Here is a 16,618-nt window from a genome sequence, read left to right as displayed (position 1 = left end):
TAGTATTCCATTCAGTGGAATATCGAATGTAACGGAGCCACAAGATTTTTCATGGTAGGAGCACATGCAAAGGTTATTTATACCTTCTGTGCTCCAAGCTTTTGCTCCATTCCTCACCTGAGCAAGACGGAGCTCAGGTGTGTTAGCCAAGTCAGGAAGGTACCCGACCTGCAGCAAGATGACGGTTGCTTGTTTTCAGGTTACTTAGCATTGGTATATTGGTATATTTTTTGGCTTTTGTATCCAACTATATATGCTGGGGATAGATTTTCAGATGAAGACCCACTGCCATGACTTCCACACCTCTGAAAAATCAAACCACTTGTTTAGACATAGAATTACTGGTTGCAGATGACTGACGCCCAGCAGCTGGAAATCTAAGTTCAGCTTTCCTAGCACCTTTCCATCTCAATCTGTTTCACAAATGAGGATGCATTAAGCCTCAGCTGCCTTCTGAGGTACTTAGCAAGATTTCTCCATTCCTTTTTGTACAGTCATATAGATAATTATGTAAAGCATGACCAAGAGGCCCCCACTTTATCAAATAATTTAACAAGGTGGTATGTAAGTGCATTGTATTTAGCTGCAATGAAAAGAAGGAAAGCAACAGCTGCCTGAAACTGTCACCTTTCATATTGAAACTGCAGTGTTCAGCCTCATAATTTAACTGAGGCCAGACAGACGTGGTTAATCCCCAGGTCCTAATGGACCCAACGCAAGTCAAAATCCTAGAGAGACCTACAGTATTCTGCAGTCTGCTGTGCCCACTTACATGGCCAGCTGTTTCTTGTATGGACGCGGCACTGGTTTATTCTCCATCCAAGTTGTTTAAAATACTGGCTTGCTACGGGGAAAAAATTAAGCAGACGCTATGGAGAAAGGGCTTTTCTTTTAAACATACACTACTCATCTGAACTCCGTCTCTCACATACGGGTTTTCCTTACCTTGTGTAGAGTTTAGCAGAGTAAGTATGGCAATACAGTTTATCCTGCCATTTCATTTTTTATTTATTTATTTATTTTTCACCAGTAACAAAGGAAGCTGTAGTTACAGTCTATATGTAACTTGTTCTAGTTCATTTATTTCTGCTTTTATAAAATCCTATTAAGTCTTTGTACCAGACTGTGAAGCTGTGCAGTTAATGATCTGGTTTACTAGACCACTGGTTATGCTTTAATTGGTGGAAGCTTTTTTGGGCTGGATTTCTGAATCCTTCAGAAGCTTCTCGCTGCCGTCATAGTCTTGTGGAAGTCCAAGGATTGTGTGCTTTTCCCAAAAGCATCACATAGAAATAAATAGAAAATAGCTCCAAATAATAAATAGAGGATACCTGAAAATAACAGTGTTAACTACAAACAGCCTCTCTTTTTGTCAGAATGACAAAAGCAGGGTTAGGTGCCTACAGAAACATTGCTGTTACAGGAATTAATTGTAACATTAATATTTACAAAACAAATATCTCCGCATATTTAACTGAAGTAAATATTTGAGTTAAACTACTCATTTAGAAATGTTCCCTGTGTTTTAATGTTCCTTTTGCATATGTATCATAATTAGAATGCATCACTTTTCCTTAAGAAACTCCTGTTTGAGGTGTTCTTCAGCTTTATCTTAATAACTAGTCTGTCAATCATATTTTCCTTATGAAATTTCTTTTGAAAAACTTACTTCTTTCCTCACAAAAGGAGGGGGTCTTTACCTCCTTTACTTATCTTTACAATCAGATTTCAAAATGTGGTTTGGAAGAAAATAAGCCCTTTCTCATATTGAAGTAATTTACAGTAGTTAATACATATTTATTTAAAACTATGTTCCGTCATATTCAATCAAGTACAGAATCTGTCCAGGATTAAGATGAATATCTTCAGTGCTTTTTGGCAAATATGATAAATATATTTTAATTGCTGCAACCTCAGAGAAAAGCAATTTTAAAACGCATGATTTTTTCAAAAGTTGCAGGTCCAGATCCGTAAAGATTTGTAGCCATCTCACTCTTATTTAGAATAGGAAACCAGGCATGAAAATAGAAGTAAAAACCTAAATCCACCTAGTTACTTAGTTGTCTGTCTTCTCATTCATGCTAGACAACCGTAAGAGATTAAATTCCCAAAATTATATTTTAGAATGGAACTAAGACCTGAGTCACTTCAGTACTCTTGATGAAGTTGCAGCAATTCATCCTATATAATTATCACTTTGATTTCTGTTGGATTTTTCTGGTTTGCAATTTATTTTCCCCAAGAAAATGAGGCTTGTGTGGTGTGTGTCTTCTACTGATTGATATGAAGGTGCTGGTGGAGCAGAGCACAAGGGAAAATGATGCAGATTTTAGGAAATCACACGACCTTCACTGATCAGCTCTTTCTGGCACCAATGCTCTACAGCTGGAAGGAGCCTGCAGCGTTATGCCACAGAGGTGTGAAATCCTGGTGGGAGACAGGAACTAACAGAGCAGCCTAGTCTTGTCACCTGAGACCAGACAAATTTGCAGTGATGTCGTAGGCAGCCTAAGAAGTAAAATATGGATGGGTACAGGGCTTTCTGATAGCCTCAAAGGCAGAGACGCGCGTGCACAACCCCAGATGTTTGAGGACAGTGCACTGAAATCAGTGTAAATCACTGGAGTGCCTTCAGTGGCTCTCAGGTTGAATGGATCTCACAGTTCAATAAGGAAAAACACACTCCCCTAACTACCAGGGACTCCAAAGCAGTAGCTGATATGTAAGCAGTCAAGAGGTGGTTTATCTGCCCTGTATCTCATAGCCTACAGTTCCAAAATAAATAAAACTAGCTTTTAAAAGAGTAGTTGCAAATACCATAGTTTTAATCTTTGGCAGATTTCCATTGGAGCATAATATGAAAAAAAAAAAATCTGAAGACTGAAATCATATTTATATTGTTCCTACTCCTTTTTATTTGTTTATCAGACTAAGACTTAACTACTTTAAACAAACCATCAGTGAGCAAATATTTGACAAAGAGTTGTCAAAAGAATGAAAACCAGAGCAGTGGTTCATAATTTCTTTGAATGCCTCTGTTTAGCTGAATTGCCATCATGGTATTTAGACAAAATTTTGCAGATGCATAATTTTCGTTGTATTTATTAAAATAAGCAACAATAAAACAACAGTTTTACTGCATTTAAATTGCAATCTTAAATTTCTTTTATTTAGACAAATCAATCTGCTCATTTTTTGTCACTAGAGTGTATTAATTTGAGGCTTGTTTTACCAACACATTTTAACATATAGGAACATGTTACTTTTAGACAGAATTGCCAGTTTCTAAGAGGTAATTGTCGCAAATGTAATTTTTTTCTGCAGGATAATGGATCTCCTGAAGAACATGCAATTTATGTTTGGGACCACTTTATTTCCCAGTCAGCAGCAGAGAACGTGTTTTTTGTTGCTCACAGTTATGGTGGACTTGCGTTTGTAGAGTTGGTAAGTGTGACTTTCCATTGCCTTCTTTCCTGAAGTCTTTCACAGATTTTCAAAATTCTTCGTGATCACCTTCTTCAAGCAGAAATTTAGGACTAACTTTGCCCAGTGGTCAGAGGATTTCTCTGAAACTGGAAGGTCACCGTATTTTTCTCTGTTGCTGAGTTCCACAGTATGGTTCCACATATCCACTAACCCGAAAGAACCTGTGGGAAAACAAAACTCATTGGGTTCTCTTTTCTCAGGCTGTGTAAAAAAGGTAGCACTCAGTCAGTTTCTGGTCTGTGGGTAGAGATGTTGGAGGTCAAGCCTGAGAAAGAGTAAGAAAAATTTTAAATCCAAGTCGTCTCTAACACCTGCACATTTTTGTATGTAGATTGGAACTGAATTTGAGAGGAGATTTGGGGTGGTTACCCAGTTTTGCAGTTTTTTCCACAAATGTGTGCAGAATTTGCTGGAACGACTTTTTTTCAGTTCAATTAACTCTGGATACACCCTGCTGTGATTTGAACTAGGGAGGACTCTGGTCAATGAAAATCTTCCCTACCCTTGATTTTGGGGCTACTGAAGATCAAGTTAGTGAATCCTTTGGTCTTATTTCTAGAAGGCGAATTTGTTCATCTTATTTAGTAAACAAAGTATTTGCCTGTTCTGTTTATAATGCTGTTATAGAAGAATATAGCTATAGTCTTCTCATTCAGTTGTAAAATGCGGGTGTAATCAGGCCATATTTTACTGAAGAAAACTAAAATAGAAAAAAAGAAAAAGCGCTGTTTACTGTGGAAAATACATCGAAGAAGCAAAAGCATTGGTTTTATAGACAGGAATCAGCTGACGTATATGTAGGTTTGTCTAAAATATTAGTTTAGTCTAACTTAAAGTTAGTAAAAGTGTTTCCTGCCTGAATGGAAGAGCAATGCCTTAGTTAAGAAAAAGTATGCACGAGCGTTTTGGTTTTACTCTTGTGGTGCTCTAAGTAGTTTTAGGTAAGAATCCAGAATGGTAATACTAGTTTTAAAACTTTTGGTTTTTGTTAACTCTTTTTATTCATTGAAATTAAGGGCATTATTTTCCCTGTGCTTCCTGAAGAGTATTTTTAAAAGATGTATAATACATATAGATTTGAAACTAGAGGACAGTTCAGCTGATCATTTTCCACAGGTATTTTATTACCAGGTCAGTAAGTTGTCTCAAAAGTAATTTTTCGAGACCAGATCAGTGAAGATTAATAATTCCTTCTGTAACCACAACTCTGGGCAACAAACAGTTTATAAACCGGTTGCATTGCTGTGCGCTGTTGCTCCTCATATGCAGCGAAGGGTAGGGGAGTATCTGTTCTGTCGTCTTCTCCTTCTTATGCCATGATTTTCATCCGCTATGTGTTTCAACTGCTACGTTGTTGTGGTGTGCCTTGTATTTCAAAAACAAAATGTTAGCAGAATTTTTGTAGACTTTGTAAAATCGGGTTGTTTGGGTCCCTGGCCACCTACGGATAAACTCGCTTAACACAAGGCAGAAATAAAAAACAACTGGAGACCTTTCTCACCGTTTCCCAAACAAAGCGCTTATTTGAAGGCGGCTTGGACTGCTGGCGGGTAGAGTTTTTCCATCAGATTTCAGTCAATGGCTTGAGGTGGCATGGGTAACAGATGACCAATGTGTCATTCCCATTTTGCCTGTTTCTCTTGTCACACTGGTGGATATTTCTTCACTTTTGTTCTACTTTAATATGAAGCACACAGATGTTTCAGAACAAGACTTGACTTCTGACCTTGGGGCTTCCAGGGTCAGGGTGCTCAGGGCCTGTGAAATTATCACAAGCTGAGCTAAAGTTTTTATCCATCACAGGAAGTAACCAGTAAGTAAGAAGTTAAAAAGGAGCTTTGTCAGAGAGACAAGATGGTCTCAGTAAGGGTCAGCTTCTGTAGTCTGCTATCTCTGCAGGAGATGCATGCCTGAGAGGAAGAATATAATATATAACCATTGGCACATCACATATCTGTCATGCAAAACTAGATCTGAGAAGTATATTTAATGTACCCTGATTGTTTTTAAAAAAATCAAAGGATATTAACACCTGGTTCTGGTAGAAGTAGTTTGAAGTCTGAGATCCATTGAAAGCAGTTTAATAAAATAGTGCGTACACTGAAGCAGACATGAGATATAAGTGAAATAAATCTTGAAATATTTTATCAGGGTATAAGTTTGTAAAATTTTATTTTGTTATTCTTTCCTTTCTCCCCAACTTTATATCCACATGGTATTTAGTAATTGCAAAGAGCTAAAAAAAATAAATAAAAATAAAAGAAAGAAAGAAAAAGAAAAATAAGCAGCAGCTGATGGGCATAGTGTCTTACCACAAATACATATTTGATCACTTCACTTTCTCTCATGGTATGTTGGGGGGTAGATCATGAGGGTGATATAGCAGCTACACCACATAGGTGCCCCTACACTTGCTACACAAGGATTTGGGGTCAGTCGCTTCATAGAAGGGTAGGTTACAGTAGTCACAGAGACCCTTTGCACAGCTGCTCCTTCTGACTCCGTTCCTCCTACAGGGGAGTGGTGTGAAGCATATGGCTTTAATTTGGAGTGGAGGTTTCTGCCTGGGCCCTTTGCATTTGATTGTGCCCGCAGGGGAAAAGAAAACAAGCAAAGAAGTCAAAAAAAAAAAAAAAAAAAACTTGGGTTTTCAATGAATATCTTTTGAATTCATTTTGTGTGCTCAGTGCCGCTAGATCTGTCCCGATTGTTTGCAATCATCTTAATCGGCAGAGATTTCTGGTTCATCATTTCTTCATGGTGCAAGGCACCTGGCACATTCGTGTTAAGCAGAGAAGAAAACTGATACTAAGCAATGACTTGTTCGTGGCTGTGGGTAGCATCAACGTAGGAGCTGTGAAGCTGGTACAAAAGGAGAAGCATTTATGTTTGTTCCTTGCAAGTCTTCGGTGGGCAAACCTCGCCTCAGCTCTGAATTTGACCTCACAACAAAAATCAAGCTACGTCTTGAGGTCCCTTACTAAACGAGCTGGTAAAACTTGACTACAATTTTCAGATACGTGCCACAACATCTAACATTTTAATTGGCATTTGCAGCTTTTCTGGCTGCATTTTTGCATGTTTGTGGCTGTATGATGTTAAGAAAAACAGAGCAAATCTGTAACATCATACTTGAATGCACAGAAACTGCTATCCAGTTACTGCTATGTAGGAACACATTTTCTGTACCTTACTGAGTCGTAGATTACTAGGGAAATAATTGAAAGTGATTGAACATGTGTGGGAACTAAAGTTCCACCAATAAATGTAATTACTTATATTGTTTATAGCTTGAATTACAAATGCTAATCATAAACCATATGCTAAAATGTATCTTAATATTTAGTAATTAAAACTTTGTGTAACTGTGGTTCGAAATTAAATGTGCATCTAATAATATCTAAACATAAATTACTTTTAAAATATACAACTCTAAAAATAGTTGTTGGGTCACTGTGTGCTGCTAATTACTGATTTTGAAAATCTCAAAACATGATTCATGAACACATCTCATCTTCTTACTTCTGTTATCCCTTTCCCAGTGTAGAGAGGGATTTATTTTCAGAAGCAGCTTGCTGTAGTTGACGGTAAATTGTGGAACTTTCCCAACTCCCAGCTTATAATAATTTTATGAAATTTAACAGAAAGTGAGAATTTCAAGTTGATGGAGTCAATTTTATATTTAGTTTACAGAAAATAAGTTTCTGGTACAACGCCTCCTTTGAGTTTTTCTGCCAAATTTTGTGGGTTTACAATTATTTTGCTTTAAAAAGAACGTTTTCCCTTGTCATTGCCTGCATGAAAGACCCTTGCAGAAGGAGAAATGATGTCTTTTGCACCACTGCTTACCTGAGTCCTGTGACCATCCACTGCAGGTCTAATTACAATATCGGGGACTGCCTGCCTGTAGAGGTGGAAAGAAAGGCTGGTCCTAGGATGTGGGGTGACATTTAAAACTATCCATGCCCGTCACTATAAAAGACACTCATGACAACTACTCATTTCAGAGTCATGAGAATTGTTAAATCTAAGCTTTCAAAATTGTCAGATGAGCATTCAGTATCATGAGATTAAAAAAAAAAAAAAAAAAAAAAAAAAAAACGGAATATTTATCTTCTTTGCCTTATATATTCCTGAGACCTTGGGCTTTGCCTTTTAATGGGTTTCGTAATGAACCAAAAGTGTACCTTTTTTGTTTACCAGTAACTCTATCATTGCAGTTAAATAATATCTCTGAGAAAACAACTACCTAATATCATGGGAATCATGACAAAATTGTGAGAATTGACAGTGGTATCTCCAGCTTACAGCGCTCACTTTAAAAATACAAAGTGTATGGGGGAATGCGATATAATTAAAAAAGAAGAAGGAAAGTAGGCTCATTGTCTTTGAATAAATGAGAGACCATTCAGTGTAGTCTTTGCTGGCTAAAGTGTTGGACGTATATATTGGCAATTAGCACAGAGGTGTAGATAAAATTGTGTGTGTGTGTGTATTTTTAAGCAGCTTCGTTAAAATGAGTGCTCTTAAAACATGCTTTTCAAATTTCTGTACCCACCGCAGTGTGCTAATTCCATGAAAATCAGCCAATTTTGTCCATTTAAAATAATTTTAGCCCCATCATTTTGAGATATGCTCTTCAACAAACTGCCACTTTGTTTTGTTGCGTTGTGCTGAGTACAGCAAGGACCTAACCCTAGCTAGAGATAATAGATGTCGCAACGATAACGATGATAAATGGACACCTGCTGAACTACCTGGGAGTGAGCCTCTGTGGCTGCACCACTGTCCTGGCACAGGCAAAATGCTGTTTAAGAAGCTGAATGATTTGGCTGTGAAGCTGTCGTTAGCTTTTTATTAATCTGAATTTCTGAAATTTCAGATTGAATCATTTGTTATATTTGGTTTAATTATTATTATTATTACTTGTATATAAATTTATTTATTCATTTATTTATTGTATTTCGTTTGGCTCAAGAACTGGTAAGCATCGATTGGGTATTGCGTATATGCAACTCTTAATTCCCCTGTCTGAACTATTAAATTGGAATGGATCTACTGATGTGTGGCAGGAATAACACATGATCTGTAATGGCCATAAGAGGCACGGGAGAGAGAAGAAAAGAGCTGAGGAGCAAAACTTGATGCTTATCAAGGTCTGTAGTGGAGGAAAGAAAACAAAATGTCTCTGTAGTTTAACGCTCTGTAGTTTAACTTCAAATGGAAAAAAAAAAAAAAAAGATTATTTAAATGTTGAACGTCAACTGAAATTAGGGAAACCAGTATGGGGCCCTCTCTCATGGGTTTGTGGGGACTTGGGGTGTATGTCCAGTGTTTGGGTAGATCATTTCACCCAACTGTACCTGCCTTAGGTCTCATCTTTTTGTCCTCTTTCGTTATGAGCTCTATGGGTCAGGTCAGCTTTTCGTAGGACACCCCAAAAAATAAGTCTAAAAAGAAAATAAGTATCTTGAGTTATTTTTATTACTTTAGCTATACTCTATTGTGCTTCGTGGAGAAGCGCATTCCCCTTTATCCATCTGAAAAGGGAAAACAAGAAGCAATGGTGAACAATAGGACCTAAAGAAGAAACAGTCTGGGTTGTGTAAAAAGACTTGGACAAGACTAGGGCCGCTACCAGAGTCACCACGGTTTGGCCTTGGGCCTTTTTTGTTGTGTTTTTGTTTGTTTGTTTGTTTTTGCATTTGTGTTATGACACTGGCACAAAAAGTAAGTATGCACTAATGAAATTGGCTCATGACATAAAGTAGTGAGGTCACCATTAGCATTCAGGAGCAGAATTTCTATAGTAATAGAAATTAAAGGAAATAATGCAAACTTGCAGAATCATTGACTGGCTCGTCATCTGAATTTGTAAACTGTGATTTGCACCAATAGGAAACAGCAAAGAACGGGAAGCCCTTGGAGTTGTGATTTCATCAGCAATAGCTGTAGGTGAATGACTAGATAAAGCAATAAAAGAGGCAAGTGTGATCCTGTGATTTGTCAGAGCAAGAGAAATATTAATGCTGGCCAGCATGCTGGTGAGATTTATCTTAGATAATTTGAGACAATCCCGACTGCCCACGTTTGGAAAGATTAATTCCGGGTGGAAGAGATGGAGGGAAGAAGTGTCAGGATGCTCAGAGAGATGGAGAGCCCATTTTATGGGAAAAGAGGAAGGATATGCTCACGTGAAGTGGTGCAATGCCACACGGAGATGTCCCCCCTGCCTTGAGCACTGGGGTCAATACAGTCATAGAAACCGCGCACACATCCTGTGGGCTTATCAGTCATAGCAAGAATGGTGTAATTTACTAATACACTCACATTAACTTTGATAGCTTCTGCAAAATGTAGGTTCAGTGTCTGTTCTGCATTGTGCTTCCGAAGGAGAGTTTAAAAAAACATGGCTTGTTTAGCCTAGCAAAGGAAAGCTTAGGGGGATTGATAGCGCTCTGTAAATATATCAGGAGAGTAAACAGCAGGGAGGGAGAGCCATTTAAGCCAAAGAACAATGTTGGCACAGGAACAAATGGATTAAAAGTGGCCATGAATAAATTTAGGGTAGAATTAGGTCTCTTGCCATTAGATCAGGAAGGCCTGTTTGGGAACAAGAGGACTGGGACAAAACTCCTACCCAGCTTGACCCACATAGGACAAGAATTGTGAGAGTAATTGATGGGGACAGCAGGGCCTTGGTCTGACCCAGGAGTCGATGTTCCTGTGAAAGCAAGCGTGTGCAGGAGGGTATTTTTAGCTGCAAACAACTGGACCTATCTTGGATTAATTTTTCTAGAGACTCTCTCTGACTCCAGGCTCACTCCATGGCCAAATTTCCCATTTCAAACTCTGGAAGCACTGAGTTTGGTCCAAAACCAGACCAACCCCACAAACACCAGTGTTTACAAACAACATTTTGTCTCCTCACCTGTTTTTGGAAGTGGTAGACTTATTTCTGCCGATGATTTTTTAAATATATAAATTTCAGCCTGCAGTAGAAAGCAACAAGGATTGCAGACTTGCTTGTCAGTGGTTACAGTAGTGGAATGACAGATCTATCAAAAAGTATTAAAGTATCACTGCCGGCTTTATTGATGGCAACTTCTTACAATGTTAGGTTGCTACTGATATGTACATACAAATACATGTATATATACATTTTTTTTCTCATTTTAACACAGGGCAGATAAACATTTTAGGTGACGGTCGAGTTCCCCTCTTTCAGCCTAAATAAGTAAGTTGACAACTCTGCACTGGTATCGTTATTTAACGCGGTACCATTTATTATTATTATCCACTTGCATCGTGGTAGCAGCCACATCGTCGTGCCTTGTCCTGAAGAGCTTGAAGTCTAGAGAAAGGCTAACAGAAGAGGCAGAAGAATGATGAATGATTACCAAGTAGAGGCACACAGATCACAGTGCTGTGGCTGCATGTCCTTCTCCATCCCTTTTTCCTTCTTTATTTTTTTGGTTGAGTTTAGGCATCCAGTGTAGGCGTCCAGTTTCTTAGTTCATCCCCGACCCTCTCAGCCTTGGATCGCTGTAAGGATCAACATCTCTCCCTTTCCCAGGAGCTGGCTGTCCTGCCACTTCCAGAGCAGGACTCAAGTTTTGAATATTCATCCCTACTCGTTACCTTACTCTGGATAACTCGCTCAGCCTCATTACGTTTTGCTTCCTCTTAATCATTTGCTAATTTAATATCTCATGCTTCGCTCAGCTTAATCCATGGTCTGCAGGCTAGCAGTACATGTGCCCCTTCCCTGCTTCTTCCAAAAGGAGAAGGGCAGTGTTTCATGGCCCGAAACGATCCACCGAATACTAATTGCCTGCACCACCCATCATTACTTTACATCTCATTGGCCTGTTCATATTAATTTTCTAGTTTGACACCAAAGTTGGAATGCTAATTAGAAAATGAATGAAGAACTGGAGTAGGGTAAAAGCAAGAGTTACTTGGAAATCCATTTACTTGGAAGTACATGTTTATGTCCTCTGGAATTTGGAGGTCACAGGCAAACCACTTTCTGTGTTTCCCTGCAGTGACTTTTTTAGAGCCACATGATCTCAGTAGTTCTATATTTTCATAATTTCTTTGCATTACTTTAAATTCAGTGCACTACACAGTGAGCGGTTATTTTTAGGTTCTGGTAAGAAAAGCTTTCTGATCTTCAGCAATTGTTCTCGTACTTCCATCCGATTGTTTCTATTGTAGCCCAATGATATATATAACTAGGTCTTTTTTTTTCTTTTTCTTTTCTTTTTTTTTTTTCTTCTATTCCTTTCTGAATTCCATATTATTTGTCAACATTTTTCTGGTAGTTTGCTAAGAATTAAACTCCGTGTTGTAAGTGTAGTTACTATAGTTAGCTCAAGGCAAACTTCAGCACCTTTGTTCTGCTGTGCTACATTTCGGTCAATGCAGCCAAAACTACTCAATTTTTTTTTGCAAAGTTGCTTTGAATTTCATAACCGCTAATGTTCACAGTATTTTAGTGTCCTCAATTTCCCTTCCCCAGTGGTATTGAGTCTAGTAGATTATTTTATTTCCAACAACACTACCTCACATTCTTCCAAATTAAATCTATCTCCATTCTGGCCCTTGCTACGCAGGATGACAAACTAGATTGTCATAATGATCCCTTTTGTGCTACAAGTCTATGAATCTTGGAAGCACATTTTGTATTTCTTTCATGCCTTACTTCTCTTGGCAGTTTCTCCCACTTTAATGTCACCTGCAAATTTAATTAATTCCAGATCATTAATGAAGATGTTAAATAAAACCATATTTGGCACCTATCCCTATATCTGACTAGAAACTTCCTTCTGGCTCAATAAATTCCTTTGTATCAGTATCCTCTCCTCCATTGTTTTAACTGTTTTAAATTCTGTGAGACAGCTTACTTATCAGTCAGTTTATTTTCCATTTTGAATTCTAGCTTAAAAAAAAAAAAAAAAAAAAAAAAAAAGCCAAAGCACAGAACCACATTCAGAGAACATGTGGCTTGTCCTTCCAACTGTGAGTATCAACTTCAGCCCTGGAGCCTGTCAAAGCCAACGTGATAACGTGGGTGAAACCATCTCTTCAAGATGTGTGTAGTCTGCCGGTGATCAGAATAGTTAACTCCCAAGACCCAGGTTCTCGTTAATTTCCAACAATTTCCTCACTGGTTGCCCCACCTTTGCAGAGACGCTAATTATAATCTTTTGATGTGCATCTCCATATAGCTGTTTTGTGTCTGAATCATCTCGTGCTCACCAGAGCTCTTTCAGACTGGGGGAAATGCATCACCTATAGCGGGAGACAGTTTTCTGTCCCAAGCCTCTTATCACCAGGTACAACTTTTTGCCCGTTTGGTACATACGTTTCCATTTTCCTCATCCTCTGCAGGTGCACTGGACAAGAAAGTGACATTTCTGGATCACCACTTTACGTAGGTGTGGTGTCTGCACCTAAAAATGCCCACACGTTGGTCTGACTGAAGACCCAAATAACAAGAGCGGTGTTATTGTTTGGTTTTTGTTTTTTTTTGTTGTTGTTGTTGTTGTTTTGTTTTGTTTTTCAGGAGGTACAATATGAAAAATCCTGTCATTTTGTTTAACTCTGTAGGTTGTTCTGTGTGCCTGTAGGCTGGGGCGCAGAACAGGTTAGAAGTAAAGATTATACAACATGCAACATCATCACAGTCTGAAGGGATTGCAGATGTCTTTAAATGCATGTATGAACACTAATAAGAAAAGTAGAAGTTTTGGATTTGCTTACATGACGGAGAAAGTGGGAATATCACATATATTATTCCCTGACAGCTTTTGTGATGTGTTTAGATTTTATCTGAAACATTAGGCTGTTTTAAATTCTTTTTTTTTTTAATGAAAAATAAGCGTTTAAAAATGAAAATGTCTCACTGTTATTTCATACTTTTCCCATTTCCGTGACAAGATCTTATGCCAATTAGACTACACAAGTGTATTGTGTTACTGTTAATTTAAATGTTAATTATGTTGAAAAGTATATGTATGGCTTTTGTGTGGAACAGTAGAGATTTTATAAGACTTTAAGACCTGGTTTAGTGGATCAACCAAGGGAACTGCAAGTTAATAATATATTAGGCATTGCAAATCCACATGGAGTAAAAGCAATCCAAACATATTTCTGGTGAAGGGAACTCTCAAACTATGGCACTGTAAGAAGCAGCTGGAATTTGCATTTTATCCTAGAACTTTCCTTTCTTTAATCTAGTGAAGATGTGTTACGTAGCTTTTCAGTATATTAGTGAAGTATTTTAATATTAATAATAGCATGAGTGCCAGTGTTTAAATGTTAAAATAATCCTATTTAAGGGCTTTACTTGAATATGATATCAAGTGAAAATATGTAAGTAGATTTTGCACATATATTCATTGAGAAAATTGTACTTTTAACACCACAGAATTACACTGAGGTTTTAATGCAAAGTATGAAAACGCAAGTGTAAATTTTCCTCACAAATGCAAGAAAAATAAATAGTTTAGTTAGTTAGTTTCCTATCTTTTCTGTTTTCCAAGATAAATTAAATGTAATAGGAAACCTCACCTGTGCAGTGTCGGAATACGGAGTGTGAGGTTTTTACAAGCTTGATTAAGCCAGGCCATTTTATTTGCTTGTCAATACCTAGATTATATTTTTTCCTGAGGTGGCAGGAGCTTTTCGACAAGAGCATTATACCTTTGTGCTGTGAAGTTAGGAGCAGTTAGTGATCTTCAAAAGCCAGGAATTGCAGGCGAAAAGTTTCTGTAGGCACCTTTGCCTGTTCCTTCTTCCTCCTCCTTTCTCTCCACGCTAGTTTTCCCAGGAACAGATTATGAATGATGTTTAGGAAACCACACTTCAGAGGTGTCCATAGGAACAATAATTATCTCAGTATTTTTGATGTGCCAAGTCACCACCTACCACAACAAGTAGCTGGTGAACCTCTATGGTCATGAATAGCTCTTTGCGTACCTTACCAAGTTTTATTTCACTTTGGGGGTGCTTTTGAAATTTGGTGTTGCAACTGTCAGCTGCCTTAGTATTTTCTCCAATTCCTTTAAAGTATAGTCTTAAATAGTTAGGAATAGAAAAAAAAAAATTACAATAGTCTTTGCAAGAATAAATTTCAATCAACAGAGTGATGATTAGAATGTTAGATCGTTGTTACTGCAGTTCTTGTAAATGATAAACCTTTTTTATTATTCTACATCACTGAGCACTTACTGAGAAGGTTTTAGAAAAAATCAGAATATCAAAATAACAACACAAAACCCCAGTCGCACCCCGACTCTGTCCATACCCTGGCAAATCACAAAGGCTGGCACACAACTTTCAGCATTTTGCAAATGTGAAGGTAGATAGATTGCGTTTCCTCGGTCTTAAAAAACGTGGCCAAATTAACCCCAGACAATCTTACTCTACTTCTTCGCTGCTGCTGTGTACAGCCCCAGCAGATTTTTAAACCAGCTGTTGAAAATAACCTAGTTTAAGAGTTCACGGCGAACGTGGGGGATTCATCATTATATATTTACTGTCTGAGGCTGATATAGCTGTAAGGTTTTTCAGATCCCATTGATCTATTGCGCATGTTCCCTCCCTGGGTTGCAGGACGTGCTCCTATTTGCATAAGGCCCTGGGCAAGGTTCTTTCTTGCATTGATTGGCCTGTCCAAGGGAGCCTGATGTGCTCTTGCATTGATCACTGTGTCTTTTCTTGGAAGACAGTGTTACACTGAGTTCATCTCAAACATTCTAGGGAGAAGGTAAAACTTTACTGCAGATGTCTCAATTTTATTCAGATGTTCCTTTGAGTATAGGCTTTTTTTTTTTTTTCCAGGATAAGTATTTTTTCTTTTTCCTTTTTTTTTTTTTTTTTTTAATTTGGTTGTGTTTCTGCAGCTGTAGTGCAGTGTAGACTGGAATGTATTGAAAAGCTATGTTAAATAAAATCGCCTTTGTGTGTACCACTTATTCCATGCTGGTTTTGTTGTGTGTGTTTTTGTTTTGTCTTAAAAAACAATGCCTGTAGCTTTAAGCAAAAATCAAAACTACTCTCTCTTCAAAGAGTTTGCAATTATAAGTAGAGACTTAATGTAAGAGTGTGTGTGCTGGTGTCTTTGCTTAGATTAGTATTGCCAGTTTGTAACTTGTGTGATTTTGTACTGATTTTTCTTCATCCTTACAAAAATACTAAAAATTGCATCTTCGGAATAAAACTGTAGTTAGATTTCGCTTTTCTAGATCTGTACTTCAAAACAAATCACATAGATAACATTAAGTTGCCAGGCAGTCAGACTGATGATTGATCAGCTCTGTGTTGATCAGAGAAGACAAATACTTTCTTAAAATGTACTTGTTGTCACAGAAGTGGTATGCCACGAGCTGACTTTCAAAACCCAGGTTTGGGAGCCGGGTCTTGGCTTACCCTTGTAGAGGACGGAGCTTTTGAATGTCCCCTGCATTAACAAGCTGCATGCAGGAACGCTGCAGACCACGGCTGGAATTTCTGAGAGCCACGTTATTTGCCTACATATGCCTAATTACGGAAAAAGATGCCCATTATTGTAATCCCTCAAGCATATTTCTGTGGTCAGAAAATGATTCGACCCGTGGACTTTCCCGTAGGTGCAGGTGAAATGCGGTTATACCTGAAGGGTGGTTCATATCTAGTGAATAAGCTGACATGAACTTTACCAAGCTCATGATAATACTGCATGCTGATAAAAAATAATAATAATAATAATAATAATAATGTTATGAAAATGCTCCTGAGCATCACAGAGTTGCTCCTTCATGATTTTTTAAAAATTGAAAATGGGTATTTTTTGTGGATGCTGTAGAATTTTCTTCAAAGGAAATAAGTATTCAGAGATACACGGCTGAGATCATATTAACACTATTACATAAATTACAGAGGTGTTTTTTTTTATCACTTGGATTATAGTTTCATGTCTTTCACAGAAGCAATAATGTATTGCATTGTATTGCAATACTTTGGCTTAGGGAACATATTCCTTTGGTCATTCAGTAAAACAAAACTTAGATAAGTATAATTCAGGTAGCGTATATGAAATTTCATCTTCATTATCATGCAAATGCAGTGAGAATGTAACATTTCC

The 16,618-nt window shown here is 37.8% G+C and overlaps 1 protein-coding gene across 3 annotated transcripts in view; it reads left to right on the top strand.

Moving 5' to 3' along the window:
* FAM172A (family with sequence similarity 172 member A) overlaps positions 1–16,618 on the top strand; it is a 251,083-nt gene that overhangs the window by 147,569 nt on the left and 86,896 nt on the right. For 2 of the 3 annotated variants that reach the window (XM_035310870.1, XM_035310869.1), the window contains one exon: positions 3,325–3,444. The exons of the other annotated variant lie outside the window; for it this stretch is intronic. In XM_035310870.1, the coding sequence (XP_035166761.1) occupies positions 3,325–3,444 (120 nt within the window). The remainder of the gene's footprint in view (positions 1–3,324; positions 3,445–16,618) is intronic. 3 annotated transcript variants of the gene reach the window in all.

Source organism: Oxyura jamaicensis, chromosome Z, assembly GCF_011077185.1.
Source record: "Oxyura jamaicensis isolate SHBP4307 breed ruddy duck chromosome Z, BPBGC_Ojam_1.0, whole genome shotgun sequence".
NCBI classification, from domain to species: Eukaryota; Metazoa; Chordata; class Aves; order Anseriformes; family Anatidae; genus Oxyura; species Oxyura jamaicensis.
Note: the sequence above shows the minus strand (reverse complement) of the source record. Positions and strands in the feature narration are given on the sequence as shown.